Consider the following 16,243-nt stretch of genomic DNA (forward strand, 5'->3'; position numbering starts at 1 on the left):
TTTATTGATTAGCCTACTTCTGTACTGGTTTGCGCTTGGCAAAGATGTTCAGATAGCCATTGTTTGTTTTTTAAAAAAAAGATGCTTTCTCATCTTACTAGGGCTGTAACGATAGACCAAACCTACGATTCGGTTCGTATCACGATTTTTGATTTTAGATTTGAAAAAAATCATGTTTTCGGTGCTGATGCGGTGTGACGCGTTCAACATGTGGGTGGCGCTGCCAACAAAGCATCTAAAAGCTGTCACAAAGAACCGGCAAAAGTAATGATTATGAATATGTCAAATATAGCAAGGAGACATTTGAATTGTTTATTAATAAACAAGTGTTTTCTGTGTCGACTGCAAAGATGAAGTTGACGATGCGTCGCGATCTTCGCAGAACGCGCCAGAGAGAAATGCACATTTCATAAGCAGAAAGCAGTCTGTTTTCCTTCGTTTTGAATTGTTCTGTTTAAAAGTAGACATTTCAAGCTTTCTATATATTTCTCAGGTCTGTGAGGCAAGTAGCATACCTTACGCTGAGTTTCAGTTCATTTATGAGACAAGATCCAGTTCACTCGCCCGCGCCTCCGTGTCATGATTATCTATTTTCTACTACAGTATATTTACTTCTTATTTATTAAATCCAGATGAAACATTGATTAAAATTAAGATACAATTAATAAAAAAACGAAATTCACTTTAAATAAAGGCTTTGTGCTTGTAATGGAGAACTGTCACGCCCGTAACATTGTTTTTTTTTTTTTTCACTCATGCGAACTAAATGCGAACACGAAAAATAAAATAAAAATAATATTTTATGTTCTGTGGAGGCCGATCTTTATTCATCCGGTGGGTTTATATCTTTTGGTTTGCACAGTGTAATTTATAGAATTACTAAAAAATATTTTGCCACCTAAAAGTTAAAGATTTTTTGTGTCACGTCACGTGTATTTCCCTCATATATTAAATATAAAACGCATGTGTAGACTGATATTTTTCTAATGTCTTGACTCCTTTCAGACGTTTCAAAATATTGGTATTAAATGCATTTTCTGAGAATTTATATTTCAAGTTTTGACTGCAAATGTCACGTACATAACACTGGAATCGCCCAATTTTAACGAATTTATCCTCAACTAGTTTTTGTGGTGTAGCAGGTCTACGTATTTTATTATGTTAACTTAAATTGCTTTAAAGCTTTGCCGGGTAAACATTTCTTTGGCATTCTGTTCTGACATGATGCACTTTTTCTAAGCGCGAACTGAAGTGCGCGCGCACTGTCAAACAGCGCCAAACTGGATTTTTGTTGGGTCAGACCCATCTGATATCGAAGGGGGGCTGATAACGCGAGATCAACATGGAGCTAAATGGAAAAAAATAGCACCAAACAAGCCACTTTGAGATGTTGCTGTTTTCATGAATATAAAAGTTGGGTGACCCTCCCCCTAGACTAAAAAAAGTTGGATGACCCTCCCCTCAACCAAGAATAAAAAGACATGACCCTCCCCTATTTTCCTCCGGTGGCCCCTTCCATAAATACCGAACGGTCCCTAAAGACTCAAAGTCTTGTAATAATGTTACAAAAGACTTCTATTTCAAACAATTATTGTTGTTTTGAAATTTCTATTCATCAAAGAATCTGGAAAAAATATGACCCGAGTGGGAATTCGCCCTATCCCCATCTTTTATAAGCATAAAAACAAAAATCTTACTGACCCCAAACTTTTGAATGGTAGGGTATGTTCATAGAATATTGCAATGAACATAACATAGCACTGTTATGCATTTTTCAAAGGGTAATTATATAATACTTAAAATAATACTGTATGTATACACAACTCAATATAAGAGTGATCTCCAATCAAGTTTGATCTCCAATCTCTGTCTGCTTGCAACAAGCCAATGCAGTTCTGGGCTCTTTGCTTTTCATCAACCAAAACTGTCCACTCTTTTTCAGTTCACTTTCAGTTACACAGAGTTCTGGCCTTTGCTGTCGGGTGAACTTATACACAGTCCACGAGGACCCAAAAAGTTAGAACTATTTTTAACTTGACTTTTGACAACAAAAATGCGAAACCTAAGATGACAGGGCTTTCCATAGCCAGGAAGAGAGGACAATGTACTTTGAATTAAAGAGAGGGCGAGAGAAAGTGAGAGTGAACCCAGACAAAGAACTTTATCTGACCATAGGTTTTATACTTTTTCATGCAACTCATCCCCATGGGAACTGAGTCTTTCAAACTTCAAAAAGAGCCAAAGCAACATAAAAGTATTATTAAAAAGTCATACGATTAAATCTTCTACCATAAGATGTGTGAGGAATAGAAATTTAAGATGCTATCTACAGATAACCTTCCCCTTCAGTCTGTTAACTGCAGCGAACGGACTGAGTCAGTGGGATGAACTCGACAACCTAATAAGTTTGACTCAAGATCAAGTCATTCAGTCAGTTGTTCTGTCCAACTGGATCAACTGATCTGACTCCAAATAATGATTTGTTTGAAAATCACAGATCTCTACTTCTTGCATGGAAGACAGTTATGATGTCAAGGTTTTTAATGGATAATAACTTAAGGGCTATTCCACCCAAAAAAAAAAAATAATTCTCTTATTATTTACTCTCTCATGCAGACCTCGACCTTCTTTCTTCAGATGAACTCAAATGAAGATTTTTTTTAAAGAAATAGTCAATCTCTGAGTCTCAATCTCAAAAGAAAAAGAAAAAGAACAAATGGTAAAACTATTTAAAGTTCTCCTTTTTGGTTCCAACTTCTAAATTAATTGAGTAAATGATAACCCATTTTTTTTGTTTTTGTGAGAAATAATCCTAAAGGAATAAGGAATATAGGAATAGAAATTTCTCTGAAACCAATGTTTTGTCTGAGAGCCACTAAGTCCCGTTCGATTATAGAGTGAATTTGTCCACAGCCGTTCACTGAAGTCAGCTTCAGCTCAAGACGGGTGCAGCAGAGTTGACTTTTGCTAACACTTTTATCGTAAATGATTGAGTGCAGGCACCCAGTGAGCTGTTGCTCTATAAGTGATTGAGCAGGAACTATGAAGGAGCTAGCAGTGGAGATGAAGTGTTGAAATATTGATGTTTAAGGGGCTGTGCCAGTGACCTGGACCTTGCCTTCTGGGTACTGCCTTTTCTGTGTCAGAAAACATAGGGCAATCATTAGGGGAACCCCACGGGACAGGTAAAGGGATTCAGGTCGCCGGTTCAAATCCCTGTTGGGAAGATTCTGTCCAATGTGCCTTACGGTGAGGTTTTAGAACAGGATTCGACACAGATGAGGAAAAAGAAGAATGGAACTACAGCTTGGTGCACAGATGTATTCAATACACACATGCAAGGCCAGACCTATGAACAGCATGTGAAAGGAAAGGTAAGGAAAGTGCTTGCTGGATGTGAATTCTAGATATGGGAAGATTTCATTGGTATCCAAGCCTTTAGGAATATGCAGAAGAGCGTAGTTGGAATTGGCTAAAGCTAGTGTTTCTTTCCTTTGGGAGATACTGCAGATGAGCCTGTCCTAGCAGAAGCAATCTTTTAGCTCATTACGGAGGCAAAAGGCTTGAGCTGGGGGAGTTTTGTTAAAGTGTACAGGGCTAACAAGCACCAGTGAACAGCAGGAACGCAGCAACCATTGCGCGTGTTTGAGCTGAATCTGCTAATTCGCGGCACGCCAACAAACCGTTGTGAAGTCCCCCTGGCTCTATAGCAGAGAGAAGTTTGCCAGACCGCCAGTCTCTCGGATCAATCACCAATCAGGGGGAGCCAGGGACACCGTGCTCTTTAGCACAGATGCTATCACGCTTCACACTTAACCGCACATGATAACTCCAAGCTTTTTTTTTCAAACAGCCCTCTCACAGAAATGTATTAGCTGGGGAACAGAACTGAGAATGTAGACCGAGAAGATGAATCCCAGAGAAAATCTCAGAGCTCCCCCTAAAGGAAGACCACGTAACAGGTTATGAGAGGTTTGTCGGCGATATCAAATGCTCATCCTGGGGGGCGTCTCGCGAAAGTCGGCGCCCAGATGTGTGACGTGCAGTTAGTGGTGTGAGCACACAACATTAAAAGAGACTCCTTGCTTGCCTTGGGCTTCTAATAATTCCCCCCGCTGAGAAACCCAACAAACGCATCCGGGTACTGAGTATGCCAGGTGGATGTACAGAAGAGAGCATAAGACCTTGCTGCGGGCAATGTAGACAGATGCACAAACATTTATTCTTTAGTCCACTGACTCCTATTGACTGTAATGGGTCACGAAACATCCCTGTTCACTTTCAGCTGTGCACGATAACTCAATAATTGAAGGCCACACTATTGATGCATTTGGAGGGATGGAAACTACAAAACCACCTGCTGGGTAACAAGCTGCATCATGACAGGGCAAGGTTTCAAACATTAAATCAGCACATATACATACTGTTGGAAGTGTAGGGTTGCCTTAGGATTCACTCAAGGGAGTTTAACCAGAAACTAAACACTCATAGTGGTATGTGTTAGTGTTATGAACATGTTTAGAGCCACGCTAAGGAACAATATATCGAAGACAAAGGTAATTGTAGCAAGGTCGTCAAGGAGCATAATTGCTTTCGTAAGCCTCTGCTATTCACGTACACGCATATACGGCAGATGGCTGTGATACACGTTCAGCGTGTCAAAGGGCCACAGAGGGACTATTACTGTTTTCAGGTTCAAGTAGACTAAGACATACTGAAAGTGTAATTGGACTGAGGGGAGGACACCTCAGGCACTGCGCACAATACTGCCATTGCAAATAATACATCTCTGCTTCAGTGATGAGACAGTCTCAGCACATTAGTAAAACTGCTTTTGTTTGATATTTTTTGCCAAGTCTACAGAGACTTGGTGTCTCAAAACCTGATAAGACAACAACAATAATAAAAATAATAATAATAATGGTACACAAATTATATTTACAATTATGTTTTATTTTAAAATATTTATTTGGTAGATTCAAATCATTATATTATATTATAAAAAACGTTTCCTTAGGCTCTGTCTGGCATCTTGGATGAACAATTCTCAACTGAACTTGAAACAGCTCATTCTGGGATTGCTCTATCTATAAAAGGTTTAATGCAATGTTCCCTAGAATTCGAGAGAATGCCTATTCATTCCCAAATGTGCTGTCTAATGAGACAGGAAACTAGGTTTTGAGGTATAGCCAGGGAATCTCATAAAATGTGAAGTCTGGCAAGAAACCAGAAGCCTTTCTTGGACTTTATGCAAAGATAAGTGCTCTAAATTAGTTAAATTAAAGGTGCTGTAAGCAATTTTGTTATGCATGCATACATTTACCCCTACAACCTGACAGATATCACTAAAATAGGTGTTCTGAGAAATCACACCTGTCTCTGTGAGAGCCCTAGGCTCTGTAAACAGCAGGAAGAGTCAGGGGATCAGCATACACTTCTTTTTTTTTTTTTTTTTTGTGACTGTGAATCACGCTGTGCATTCTGAAAAAGCCTTAAAGTTGTTCATTAAATATTCAAAGGAAACTTCTTGGAAACATACCATAAACATAACTGAGAAACAGTTTTTGAGATTTGTGGTGTACACTCTTATTTACAACTTTAAAAAATCATTTTTACAAAGATTATTGGAGAATACTATTTCTGTCTTTCTACTTCAATTTTTTTTAAGTCAATGTGTTACTTGCAGTCTCTTTGCAATTATTTGTGAAATTTATTTGCCATTTTTGAGTGAAAATCTTTCCTAGATTTGTTTTTCAAGCAAATACTACATACCCCGCCCAATACAACACACTCAAAAGGTTTAAAAAGTGCCACCAAGATTGAACCAAATATCCAGAGCATTATCCAAAGTGTTTCATATATAGGCTATATATGTAACACTTTGGATAATGCTCTGGATTGTTGGTTCAATCTTGGTGGCACTTTTTAAATCTTTTGATTTTAGACTCCTCAATTAGAGGAGTCCAGTTTAGACTCCTCTATTAGAACATAATTATTTGGTAACAGAATGAAAATCACACAGAAACTGGGCAGTTGCAGAGACCATGAGCTTTGATGCGCTGCTCACTGCGCTACATATGATTTTTGTTTACTGTGTAGAGGGTTTCTTGAGGAGTTGTGGAGGGTAAAAGGGAAAAAAAACAAGCTCTGAAGAACATGAGTCAGCGTGTAAAGCAGAAGTGATGACAACAAGCAGCACAGATCAAGAAAAACTCACAATGCACTGTGAATGGCACAGAAACCATCTCCCTGAGAGGTACAAGGGAAGGTACTCTTTCTGTTTTCAAAAGCCCATGAAATATTCATCATTCAGACTTGGCTAATTCGGGCCATCAAGATCTTTAAGGTGAGTTAGTATGACACAGATTGTCAGAGTCGGCGAGCGAGGGAGAGATAGAGAGAGAGTGCAAGCAGTCATTTTCAGACTATTTGGTTATGCATTAAAAATGCATGGGATGAATTACATTCTATTCCTGGCCTCTGTTGAGGAATTCACACTAGGGTCCAAAATCGAGCACTTGGCAAAACAGAGAATAAGAATAACTTTAAATTTCCAATCTCAGAAACTTCACTTGAGCAGAAAAGAGCAGTAAAGTGTTCAATAAGATATGATTTTACTGAATATTTAAAACGAAGTATGAAGAAAGTGTATCAGTTACACTGCTTTAGGATTTTTGGACATTACTTCAAAAAGGTAATATTGCACCATTAAAGCAGCATCAAAAGGAATCACAAAGTGTATATATATTTCATTCATGAAATATGAGAAAAAAGAATTTGAGTGAATCGAGAACTGGAGAGGAACTATACATTGATTTGTTCATGTATAATGCACCACTTTACCTCAGAATGGTTTTACAAACCACTTAAACTCTGAAATTAGTTCTGCGTGTTTTAATGAATACGGCCCCCATCTTCCATTTCTCAGGAGTCATGCCCATTGGATGATGTCAAACAACTGGTAATAAGATCATTCAAGATGTCCGATAACCGATAAAATGACCAATATTGATATTCTACTTTGTCTAAATAAATAGAAAATAATTTACGCAATACAACAATGTACAGCATTTCCTTTTGATATATTGTGCATTTCTATTGTTTGCATTTCTTCAGGAAGTCAGCCTACCAATGACTTATATACAGTGGCCTACGTGCAATAAACTTGTATATGAGAGGACTTTTATTTCACCTACATATAACCTTTAAAAAATGTGACTTTGAGAAGAACTTTTCAACAAGCTCAGTAAAAGTTTCCATGAGTAAGTTCCGTCTGAAGTAAATTCACCGAACACAACAAGACTTTCCTGAAGTCCTCCATCCACGGCCCTCTCTGAGTTCAAAGACGACTGAGCTGGGTTCACTTCTCTCCGAGCGAGCACTTTCAAGCAAGCTCACGGCCCTGACAGCACGGCTTTCATAGCTTCTGGCCAAACATGAGTGAAATGGCCCAGTGATTTGATGGAAGCATGAGAAAGGATTTTGGCCAAGGTAACAGTAGGCTACGACGCCATGACCACAATATCACTATGAGGTCAACGCACACAAGTTTACGCATGGGAAATGTCACATCTTGAAGTCTTCAGAAGGGCACACATCACCTTTCATTTCAAAGACAGATTCACTTGGTTCACTTCTCTTTGAATAACACTGATCGACCTCCTCAGTTTGAATATATACAGAGGAAAGTCACCCAAAGGTTTTAAGAGCTGTAAAACTTCTGCATCAACTGCCAACGCTTCCGAAAGAGGAGGTTTGAATAAATCAAAACTTGCCCCGGCAGTCAGTTCTCTCTCTTGCTTTTGCCTACTCATGCTGCCCTGTTACACCGACACAGTTCCAAAGCCAAATCTTGGACCATTTTATGCATTTCCACCAAAGGAAAAACTGGCTCTGGCCCTTAAACAAGTTGGTCACAAACTACGAACCATTGTCACCAGTGGCTCAGAAGCAGGACAGTGTCATGAATTTTAAAATGACAAAAACAGCGGCTCAAATCGCCACAGAAACCACTCAAAAAAACGTACATTATAGTTCACAAAGATGTCTGCATTTCAAGAGGGTGTTGCGCATTCAGTAGATGGATGCCATATCTGATGTTTGACATGCTGCACAGCAACTCGACAATTTTTTTTTCTCCCTTTCTGTCTGAAATAAAATTATTTTAATTTTAAGTGTAAATTGATTCCTGACAATCTTATAGGGTTTTTAATCCTACTAATTCGTAGTAGTAATTTGCCATTCTTAAAAAAAACTTTTTTGTTAATGCTACATTTAATCTACTAATTGAAAATCATTAAAAAATGATACTTAAAACAATTGTTTAAAAATAATCATTAAGATTTAAACACTCAATTGTATGCAAGGAGTAAGGAAACCATTATTATTATTATTTTTTTTAAAGTTATTAATTTTCACTTGTTTACAGCACATAACATCTTGAAAATGGTATGAACGTTTTCTAAAAACATTTGAATCATAAGTGGCAGATTTGTTTTCAGCTATATTGAATAATTGTTTTATCCAAAAAGACATGAACTACAATGTAAATACATTTACTGAATAAATCCCTCAATGCACAAAAAACAACAAAAAAACAAACAAAACTCATGTGACTCAACAGAAGATGTGATTGGATTACTGGACTAACCAGTGGACGAATTTCATTGCAGAGCATCTGAAATGTTGGTTTGGTCATTCTGAAATGCCTGAAACAATGTCTATCTAAATGATTGGGTGCAATTACTCTGAGGTGCAAGTCATTTATGACATACGATAAAAGAGCAACAGCAGCTTCCCCGATTGCAACAACTTCCATTTTCATTCCAGATATTTTGTGCCAATTCTCCAGGAATTGATAACATTGTTCTCTTGAAGACTTGGGATGACAACGGTGCTTTATTTGATAATGTTTTATGCGATATTCCAATTCTGTGCACAAGTTAAATTCGCAAATTCGGATGGAAACATCACTTCTGACTACTTCAATTACTTTGAGAGATACATTACTATAGGCCTATATTCCCAAAATTCTGAGTAATAGTCATAAACAAAGACAGTGCTGTATGTTTATTTGTAGGCATGTTACGTAGTAACTCAGTTACATTGTTCGGCTCTCACGTCAGTGGAAAACTGGTGGGAAAAAAATTAGTAAAAATGGATTGCTGCTGCAAATCCTGCCGCAGTTATCTCCTCTTGCCCTTGCTTTCACTTGTTTGTTCAGCGGGCAAAATCAATATCGGAAAGCAACTCAGAGTGCCTGCAATCATAACCTGACCAAAACTGAGACCTTCACCAAAGAAAATAAGCCATCAATGGAAGTTAAACTTCCTTAAAAAAACAACATTTGAATGTACTATATTTGCTCTGCAACCTACCAGCCTTCTCTTTATTGGAATAAACGATCAATAGTGCATGTTAAGCAATATCCTAGTCTTATTGACTTGTGACTGGCCTAACAAGAGATTGTTTTTGTGGCGCCCTCCGCGCTAACGTACACATCAATGACGAGGCTGGTGTTGTCGGAGAGAATCCAGTGACACGTCCCCAGTGAGTAACAGCTAGGCAAACAAACCATGTGAACTGTCTACTGGAAAGGGTTACAATCTGTGTAAAATCCAAATCAGTCAAGTAGAATAAAGGGACAGTTAGCCATTGAAAGCATTTCCTCTGTGCTGTAGATATGGAAGGAAAAATACATTTAAGAGAGTAGCCGTCTTTTGTTAAAAGGAAGCATAGAGCACGCAACTAAGAGACAAAGAAATACTTATAATGGCACACAATTACCATGAAAGTAATTCGAAAATCTTTCAAAGAAAGAATTAAGCATAATTTTCCAACTATTTTGAGCTGAGTGCACGGAAGCGCCAGGGCCGTTGCATTCACTCGGAAATGGCAGCTCTGTTATATAGCGAACAGCGTGAAAGTGTTGGGTTAGATGTCAGTAACACCTCTGAAGTTACTGGCTGTGCTAAAGATTTTTCTTCTTTCATGCTCTGTATCTTTTCATGGCTTTGTGCTAAAAAAATCTAGCCATCTACACCTAGGAAAACCTAAATGTTAAGCAACTGCCTTCAGAAATGTCAGCTTATATATAAAAGCAGATACATTTTCACAATGTTTTTCAGAATTGGCATATAATAAGGTGGATGTATTAAAATTAAACAACCGTCATAGAGTTCCTTTGCGTCTTATATAAGACTGAATATATTTTCTGTGTTTCTCCTGAAATTATTATAAAAATGCTTGTTTTCAGAAACAAAAACTTGGAGTACCTATATATTACAGAAATTAATTCCAGAAGTTTCAAGAACGGTTTGTACTTCAATAAAAACGATAGGTATTGAGAAGGGGAAATTCTGAGGTTATGCAATCGCTTTGCGTGAAGAACAGTTTTTACATTTTAATTTTTTTTTTTGATTTGTTCAATGAATCAGTTCGATCCATTTCACTAAACCTGCATCTGTATTATTAAATATCTCTTTATTATTGATTTTTTTTTGTTATTATTGACTTATTTAAAGACCACTGCTATAATTTTAGCAGTGGTCTTTAAATAGTGTGCAGTGCTTCAGTTTTTAGACCTAAAACCTTTTCAGAAATGTTGATTCTTTAAATACATCCTCTTTATAGGACCGTCACAACAGCGACAAACCATCCTCTCATAGCCAACATCTATGGAATTTCTGTTTCTGCCTCAGAGTAGAAGATAAAAGCAGTAATTATAAGAATGAAAACTGTGATGAAGTAGCAATTACGAGATATAAAGGTTCTAGATGGTCAAAAAAGAAAAGAAAAGTGTTTTGTTGTTTTTCTTAAGCATGCGTGTGTTTACATGCACACTCTTAACCCGATTGTGCTCAAGTCGACAATGTCAATGCGGTCATGTGACCCGTTTTCCTTCATTAGTGTAAGGCCATAAACGGCTTAAGCATAAACCGGTCAACACAGCCAGAGTTTTGCCCCTTACCCCGATTTCACCCGGCATGTTAACCTGCGTTAAGTCGGCTCATTGAAGCGCTCATGTGTGATATGTGACGGGAAAGCAGATTTAGACAGAGTGAGCATTTCGCGGTAAGAGAGGAGGAAATACATCACAAATTGTGACTCTTTCTCGACCAAAGAAATGATAAAAATGTGTTCTCATCATGTGCAGCAGACGTAGAAGTGGTTCAGTCAAAATGCTGCATCTGTAACTGAATGAGAGGAAAATATATGAGACTGTAAGTTTCCCGCTGACATGTTGGAACGCTCTTCGGTTTCTAATGCTTTTTTTGAACATCTCAACCGACACAGCAAATTGAATACTCGGAATCAGATACACTCATGATTACATTTTGATGCCACTACCAGGAAATAGGTTTTACCTGATTTATGAATAAAGTCTTGTAAACGCTGTTTACCATGTTGTTTGTTTGCATGTAAACCGGGACAACGGGTTATTCCGATAAGCTGATTTTTGGGAGTTATTAGCGTATCGGTGTGCATGTAACCGTGCTCTGTGTTATACTCAAAATCTTTTTTTTTCTTCTTTTTTTTTATAAATTAAAAAAAAAAAGAAAAAAAAAAGGTAACACTTTATGTTAGTGTCCTTGTTACATTATATGTTACATGTACTTACCATAGTAATAACTAGGGCTGGGACAATAAATTTATGCATTGTGAATCGAGAAATGATTCTGGATCGATTCCAATTTTTTCCGAATGCATTGCGATTCTCTCTTGAATCGATTCTGAGCTTATTTTTTAACAGCAGATGCTTTGGAAACAGCCGTAATCTGCTGGCTTCCAGTTCCTTACACACATACCACTTGAACCTTCTATGAAATAATCATTCATGAAGTTCAAAAAGGTTGAAGCGAATTACAAGGGTGTTTGCAGTAGGCTGTATAGATTAATCTCACGTCATAAAAGCATTCTGAGGTGCAAGTATATTCTCAGACTCAACCGAACACGAGCGCTCTTCTTCGTGAGCATTTGAGCGTGCCGTTATAAACTAGCCTAGAGCGCCATCTGCTGTTGAAAACTAAGCTCAGAATCGATTCGAGAGAGAATCGCGATGCATTCGGAAAAAATTTGAATCGATCCACAAATCGCGATGAATCGATTTATTGTCCCAGCCCTAGTAATAACAGTAAATTATGCATTATGTAGATAAATACACACATTTATTTAAGAAAAAAAATGTATTTATACATAACATATTTATATATAATATAAATTATATATAAATATATATACACAGTATATACATGCAAATATTTCTTAAATGTATACATGCATGTATGCGTGTATATATGTATATACAAAATAATTATACACAGTACACATACATATATTATGTAAACACAAACTTTTATTTTGGATGTGATTAATCGTTGCACAGCCCTATTTTTTTTTAACTAACCATAAAGGCGAACAGGGGCAAAGGGTGAGTAAATTATAACCATTTTCAGTTTAAAAACACTAGCATAGCTTTTATATGTAATTGATCGCACCAAGACTGTTAAGGGTCTCTTTTACCTGATAAGTGTCCCACAGGCGAATGGTGCAGCGTAGAGGAAGTTCTCTCATAAGCAAGTTGTTCATCCAACGGAAAGCAAACTGCAAATACTCCACCTCATACTGCTGCATGTGGCGATGTACCATCTCTGTTCAGGACAAAAAAAACAAAACATGACAATAAATCACCACCCTGTCGTCAATCAACCTATTCATCTATCGCAAACAATTAAAGCATCATTAGAATCTCTTCAGTAAAATTGAGACCAAACAATAAATGACAGGCGCTCGGCGGACACAACACAACAATAACACTTATTCTCCTCGCCGCTTTTCCCGCTCACAGACAGCAGACACAGTTCATGGATGACAGCCTGCCGGGCGTAAGACATAACACCCTAATAAAGCCGTAAAGAATTTCTCCGTCCATGCCATCATGTGCTCGACGCTGTCATGTAAGCATGAGGTAATTACTCAGCTGTCAACCCAATGTCTGAGCGCGTTATGTTAGAGAAGAAACGGCAGCTTTATTTATGGGTGTCTCTTTAATCAACAGGGACGCGTCTACTGATGGGTAGAGTGTGTAACATGCATGACTGCGTGAAATATAGGCATCTTCATTCGCCTCCTGATAAAGATGGCAATCTTTGGCCATCACATGTATGATAGGATACGGTTGAGGGTTGTGGGTGATATACTGAATATTCACAATATATAATTATATATAATCAGGGGCCAAGCTCCGAAGGTGCGTACGCATCTATTATAATCGTTCCTATTCTTCTTCTTCTTCCGTTCTGGGAGTCTATGGCAGCCCATAGAAACGCTTGCGGGAAAGTTGGCACACAGTTAGAGGACAGTCTGAGCTGTCACCATAGCAAATTTGGAGTCTCTAAGGCAGAGGTTTTCAAACCCTGGGTCGCAAACCCTTTGTTTTCTTTCTTTTACAAAAGCACAATGTTGTGTTTTATTGCAAGTGTACACAAATAAAAGTAAACACTTTGCAGTTTCAAATCATGTCCTGTATGAACAAAATGAAGGACACAACATATTCCATGCAGAATTGCAATCTTGAAATCACAGCCTGTTCGTTATCAAAATAATAGTCAACTTAACATATAAAAATTAAACTTCTCTGTTTAAATAGTGTCGTACAATTCGTAGCCTAGCATTCAGCGTTGCCAAGCACATATTGGAACGTGAGTGAATTAACGTACAAAGCCTATAATAAATAATAGTTTAGCATCCAAATCATCGCGAATATGGAAACATTTTGATTCGAATGAGTGTTACGTGAGCCCAACACCAGTTACTTTCAGTTTCGCTTTAAATTATTTCGTTTTGGCTTTTTTTTAATTTTTTTATTCTTGTTCTGTTCTGAATACCATTAAATATACTTGACTTTTATACTCATACAGCATGCAAATGGATGTAGGCCTATATATGGGTTGTTTAATGAAGTTTGAAAACCACTGCTCTAAGGGCTACTTTCTTTTTAAATTCTTTTTTCCTCCGATTCCTTGGCTCAAGACGATTCGATTGCATTCGATTTTCCGCCATTTTGAATTTTCCGCTTACCGATTTTCACAAAAAATTAACCAGATAATTTCCTGACCATGCCGACAAAAAGATATGGAATTAAAGTAGATTCATCAAACCGTTCTTGAATAATGTGCGAACAAATTCGACGAAGTGCCCGCCAAAATAGACGCGAGGCTATATTTCCACAATACTTTTGAGTGTTCTAACCAAACTTGGTGTGTGTCATGACAATCATGACCTGAGGTTACTTGCACAGTTTTGGCGCAGTACCACCTAATGGTCAGGAGATATTAAACTTTTTTTTGTTGTAGTTGCTAATAACTCCTGAACGGTTTGGCCAAAAATCACAAAACTTGTCTCTTTAGATTCGGTAAAGTATGCCAAGTCGAACGATACCCAATTTTCATAACGGCGCCACCTATTGGTCAAAAGTGATAAACCATTAAAGCATATTACTAGTGATTGTTTTTGATTTTTCAGGCATTTTGCCTAAAATAATCTTAATATGCTTTAAATTGCTCATTGCAGTTGGTCTGATGCTTCCAGCCATGATGGCCTGATTTGTCGTGCCTTCTTTGTGCTTGGCCCCTTAATTGCTGCTTGCAGCTATATTTATATAATATAACAGTATAATAAAATAGTCTTCAGTGTCACACAATCCTTTAGAAATCATTCTAATGTGCTGATTTGCTGCACAAGAAACAATTCTGTTTAATGTTGAAAACAGTGCTGCTTTATATGGTTTGTGGAAAATGTGCTACTTTTTAAAAAAAAGGAATCTTTGATTAATAGAACATTCTTCTTCAATAAAGTCTCCTCCTGTAATGCCAGATGAGGCTGGAGAACACCTGAGAAGAGATCAGAGACCATCAGAGACAAGAGATCCTCCATACAGAATTCTCTCAAGATCCTTCAAATTCCCAAGTTCACCAACTCATCTATATGGTTCAAAACCTTAATTTTGTGCTCAGTGACCTATTTTTTGTGTGTTGATTTTGATGTTTGTATTGGTTCATTGTCCTGATGGAAGATCCAACCAAGGCCCATTACTGTATGTGATTTCTGGCAGAGGGAGTCAGGTTTTGATTTTTTTTTATCTGTTGTTATTTAATAGAATCCATGATGCCATGTATCTGAACAAGAGGCCCAGGACCTCCAGCAAAAAAAGAAGAAAAATAAAATAGGTGCACAACATTAAAGACCGCAATATATTTAACTCTAGGCATGGGTACTTTTTTATTTTATTTTATTTTTTTATCCCTGTGTGCACCAAACCCAGCTTTTGGAATTGCTGACAAAAGTTCTTTTTTTAGTTTCATCTGACCATATAACTCAGTCTTGTTGAAGTCCCAGTAGTGTCTGGCACTGAAAAAGCAGATGACTTTTCCTGAATCCTTCCCTCGCGTTTGACATTTTTAGAGGCTTTCAGACCCATTTCTGCAATCCTTCAGTTGTGATCTTTGGAGAGTGTTTGGCTACTCAAACTATCCTCCTCGCAGTGCATTAAGACAATATAGACACTCGTCCTCTTCCGGGCAGATTTGTAACGTATTTAGTTTGTTGAAACTTCTTAATTATTGGTGGAACAATGGAATTTCCAATGCTTTAGCTATTTTCTAACAGCCACTTTCAATCTTTTGCTGCACTACAGTATATTCTTTTGTTTTAACAATTGTGATGGATGATTAAAGGAATTTGGCTTTTGTTTTACCTCATATGGCTGGAACATTTCATGTTCCTAGTTAGCCTAGAGTGCTATAAATGAGATTATACCTCAGAAATATTTTACTCACAAGAACTGTATTTTACAGTTGTCTTGTAATAAACATTTTAATATTGAGGACAACTATGGTTGTTTGCTTAAAATTATGGTTCCTCTGGGTTCTTCTGGATTCGTATGACATTTGTATTCACTCTACAAATATAATTTGAATGTCATACAGATAATGTCATCATAAGGACAATATACAACCCAATCTCCAGAAATGTTGGAACATTTTATAAAACGCAATAAAATCAAGAATCTGTGATGTTAATTCTCTTTAACCTCCATTTAACTGACAAAAGTATAAAGAAAAGATGTTCAATGTTAAAGTTAATTTGGATTCCTTATGCAATGCCATCTGAAGTCTCGAAGGTCACACACATTCAACAGAGGTTTCCTCCCTTGCCCTACAAAAATGGAGATTTCTCTGGATTC

The 16,243-nt window shown here is 37.4% G+C and overlaps 1 protein-coding gene across 2 annotated transcripts in view; it reads right to left on the reverse strand.

Annotated features, from left to right (window-relative positions):
* tbc1d22a (TBC1 domain family, member 22a) overlaps positions 1-16,243 on the reverse strand; it is a 157,255-nt gene that overhangs the window by 27,040 nt on the left and 113,972 nt on the right. For both annotated transcript variants that reach the window (XM_084111350.1, XM_084111351.1), the window contains exon 11: positions 12,523-12,650. In XM_084111350.1, coding sequence (XP_083967476.1) covers positions 12,523-12,650 — 128 coding nt within the window. The remainder of the gene's footprint in view (positions 1-12,522; positions 12,651-16,243) is intronic.

The sequence above is a fragment of the Abramis brama genome (genome assembly GCF_963993115.1).
Source record: "Abramis brama genome assembly, chromosome: 4".
Classification (NCBI taxonomy): Eukaryota; Metazoa; Chordata; class Actinopteri; order Cypriniformes; family Leuciscidae; genus Abramis; species Abramis brama.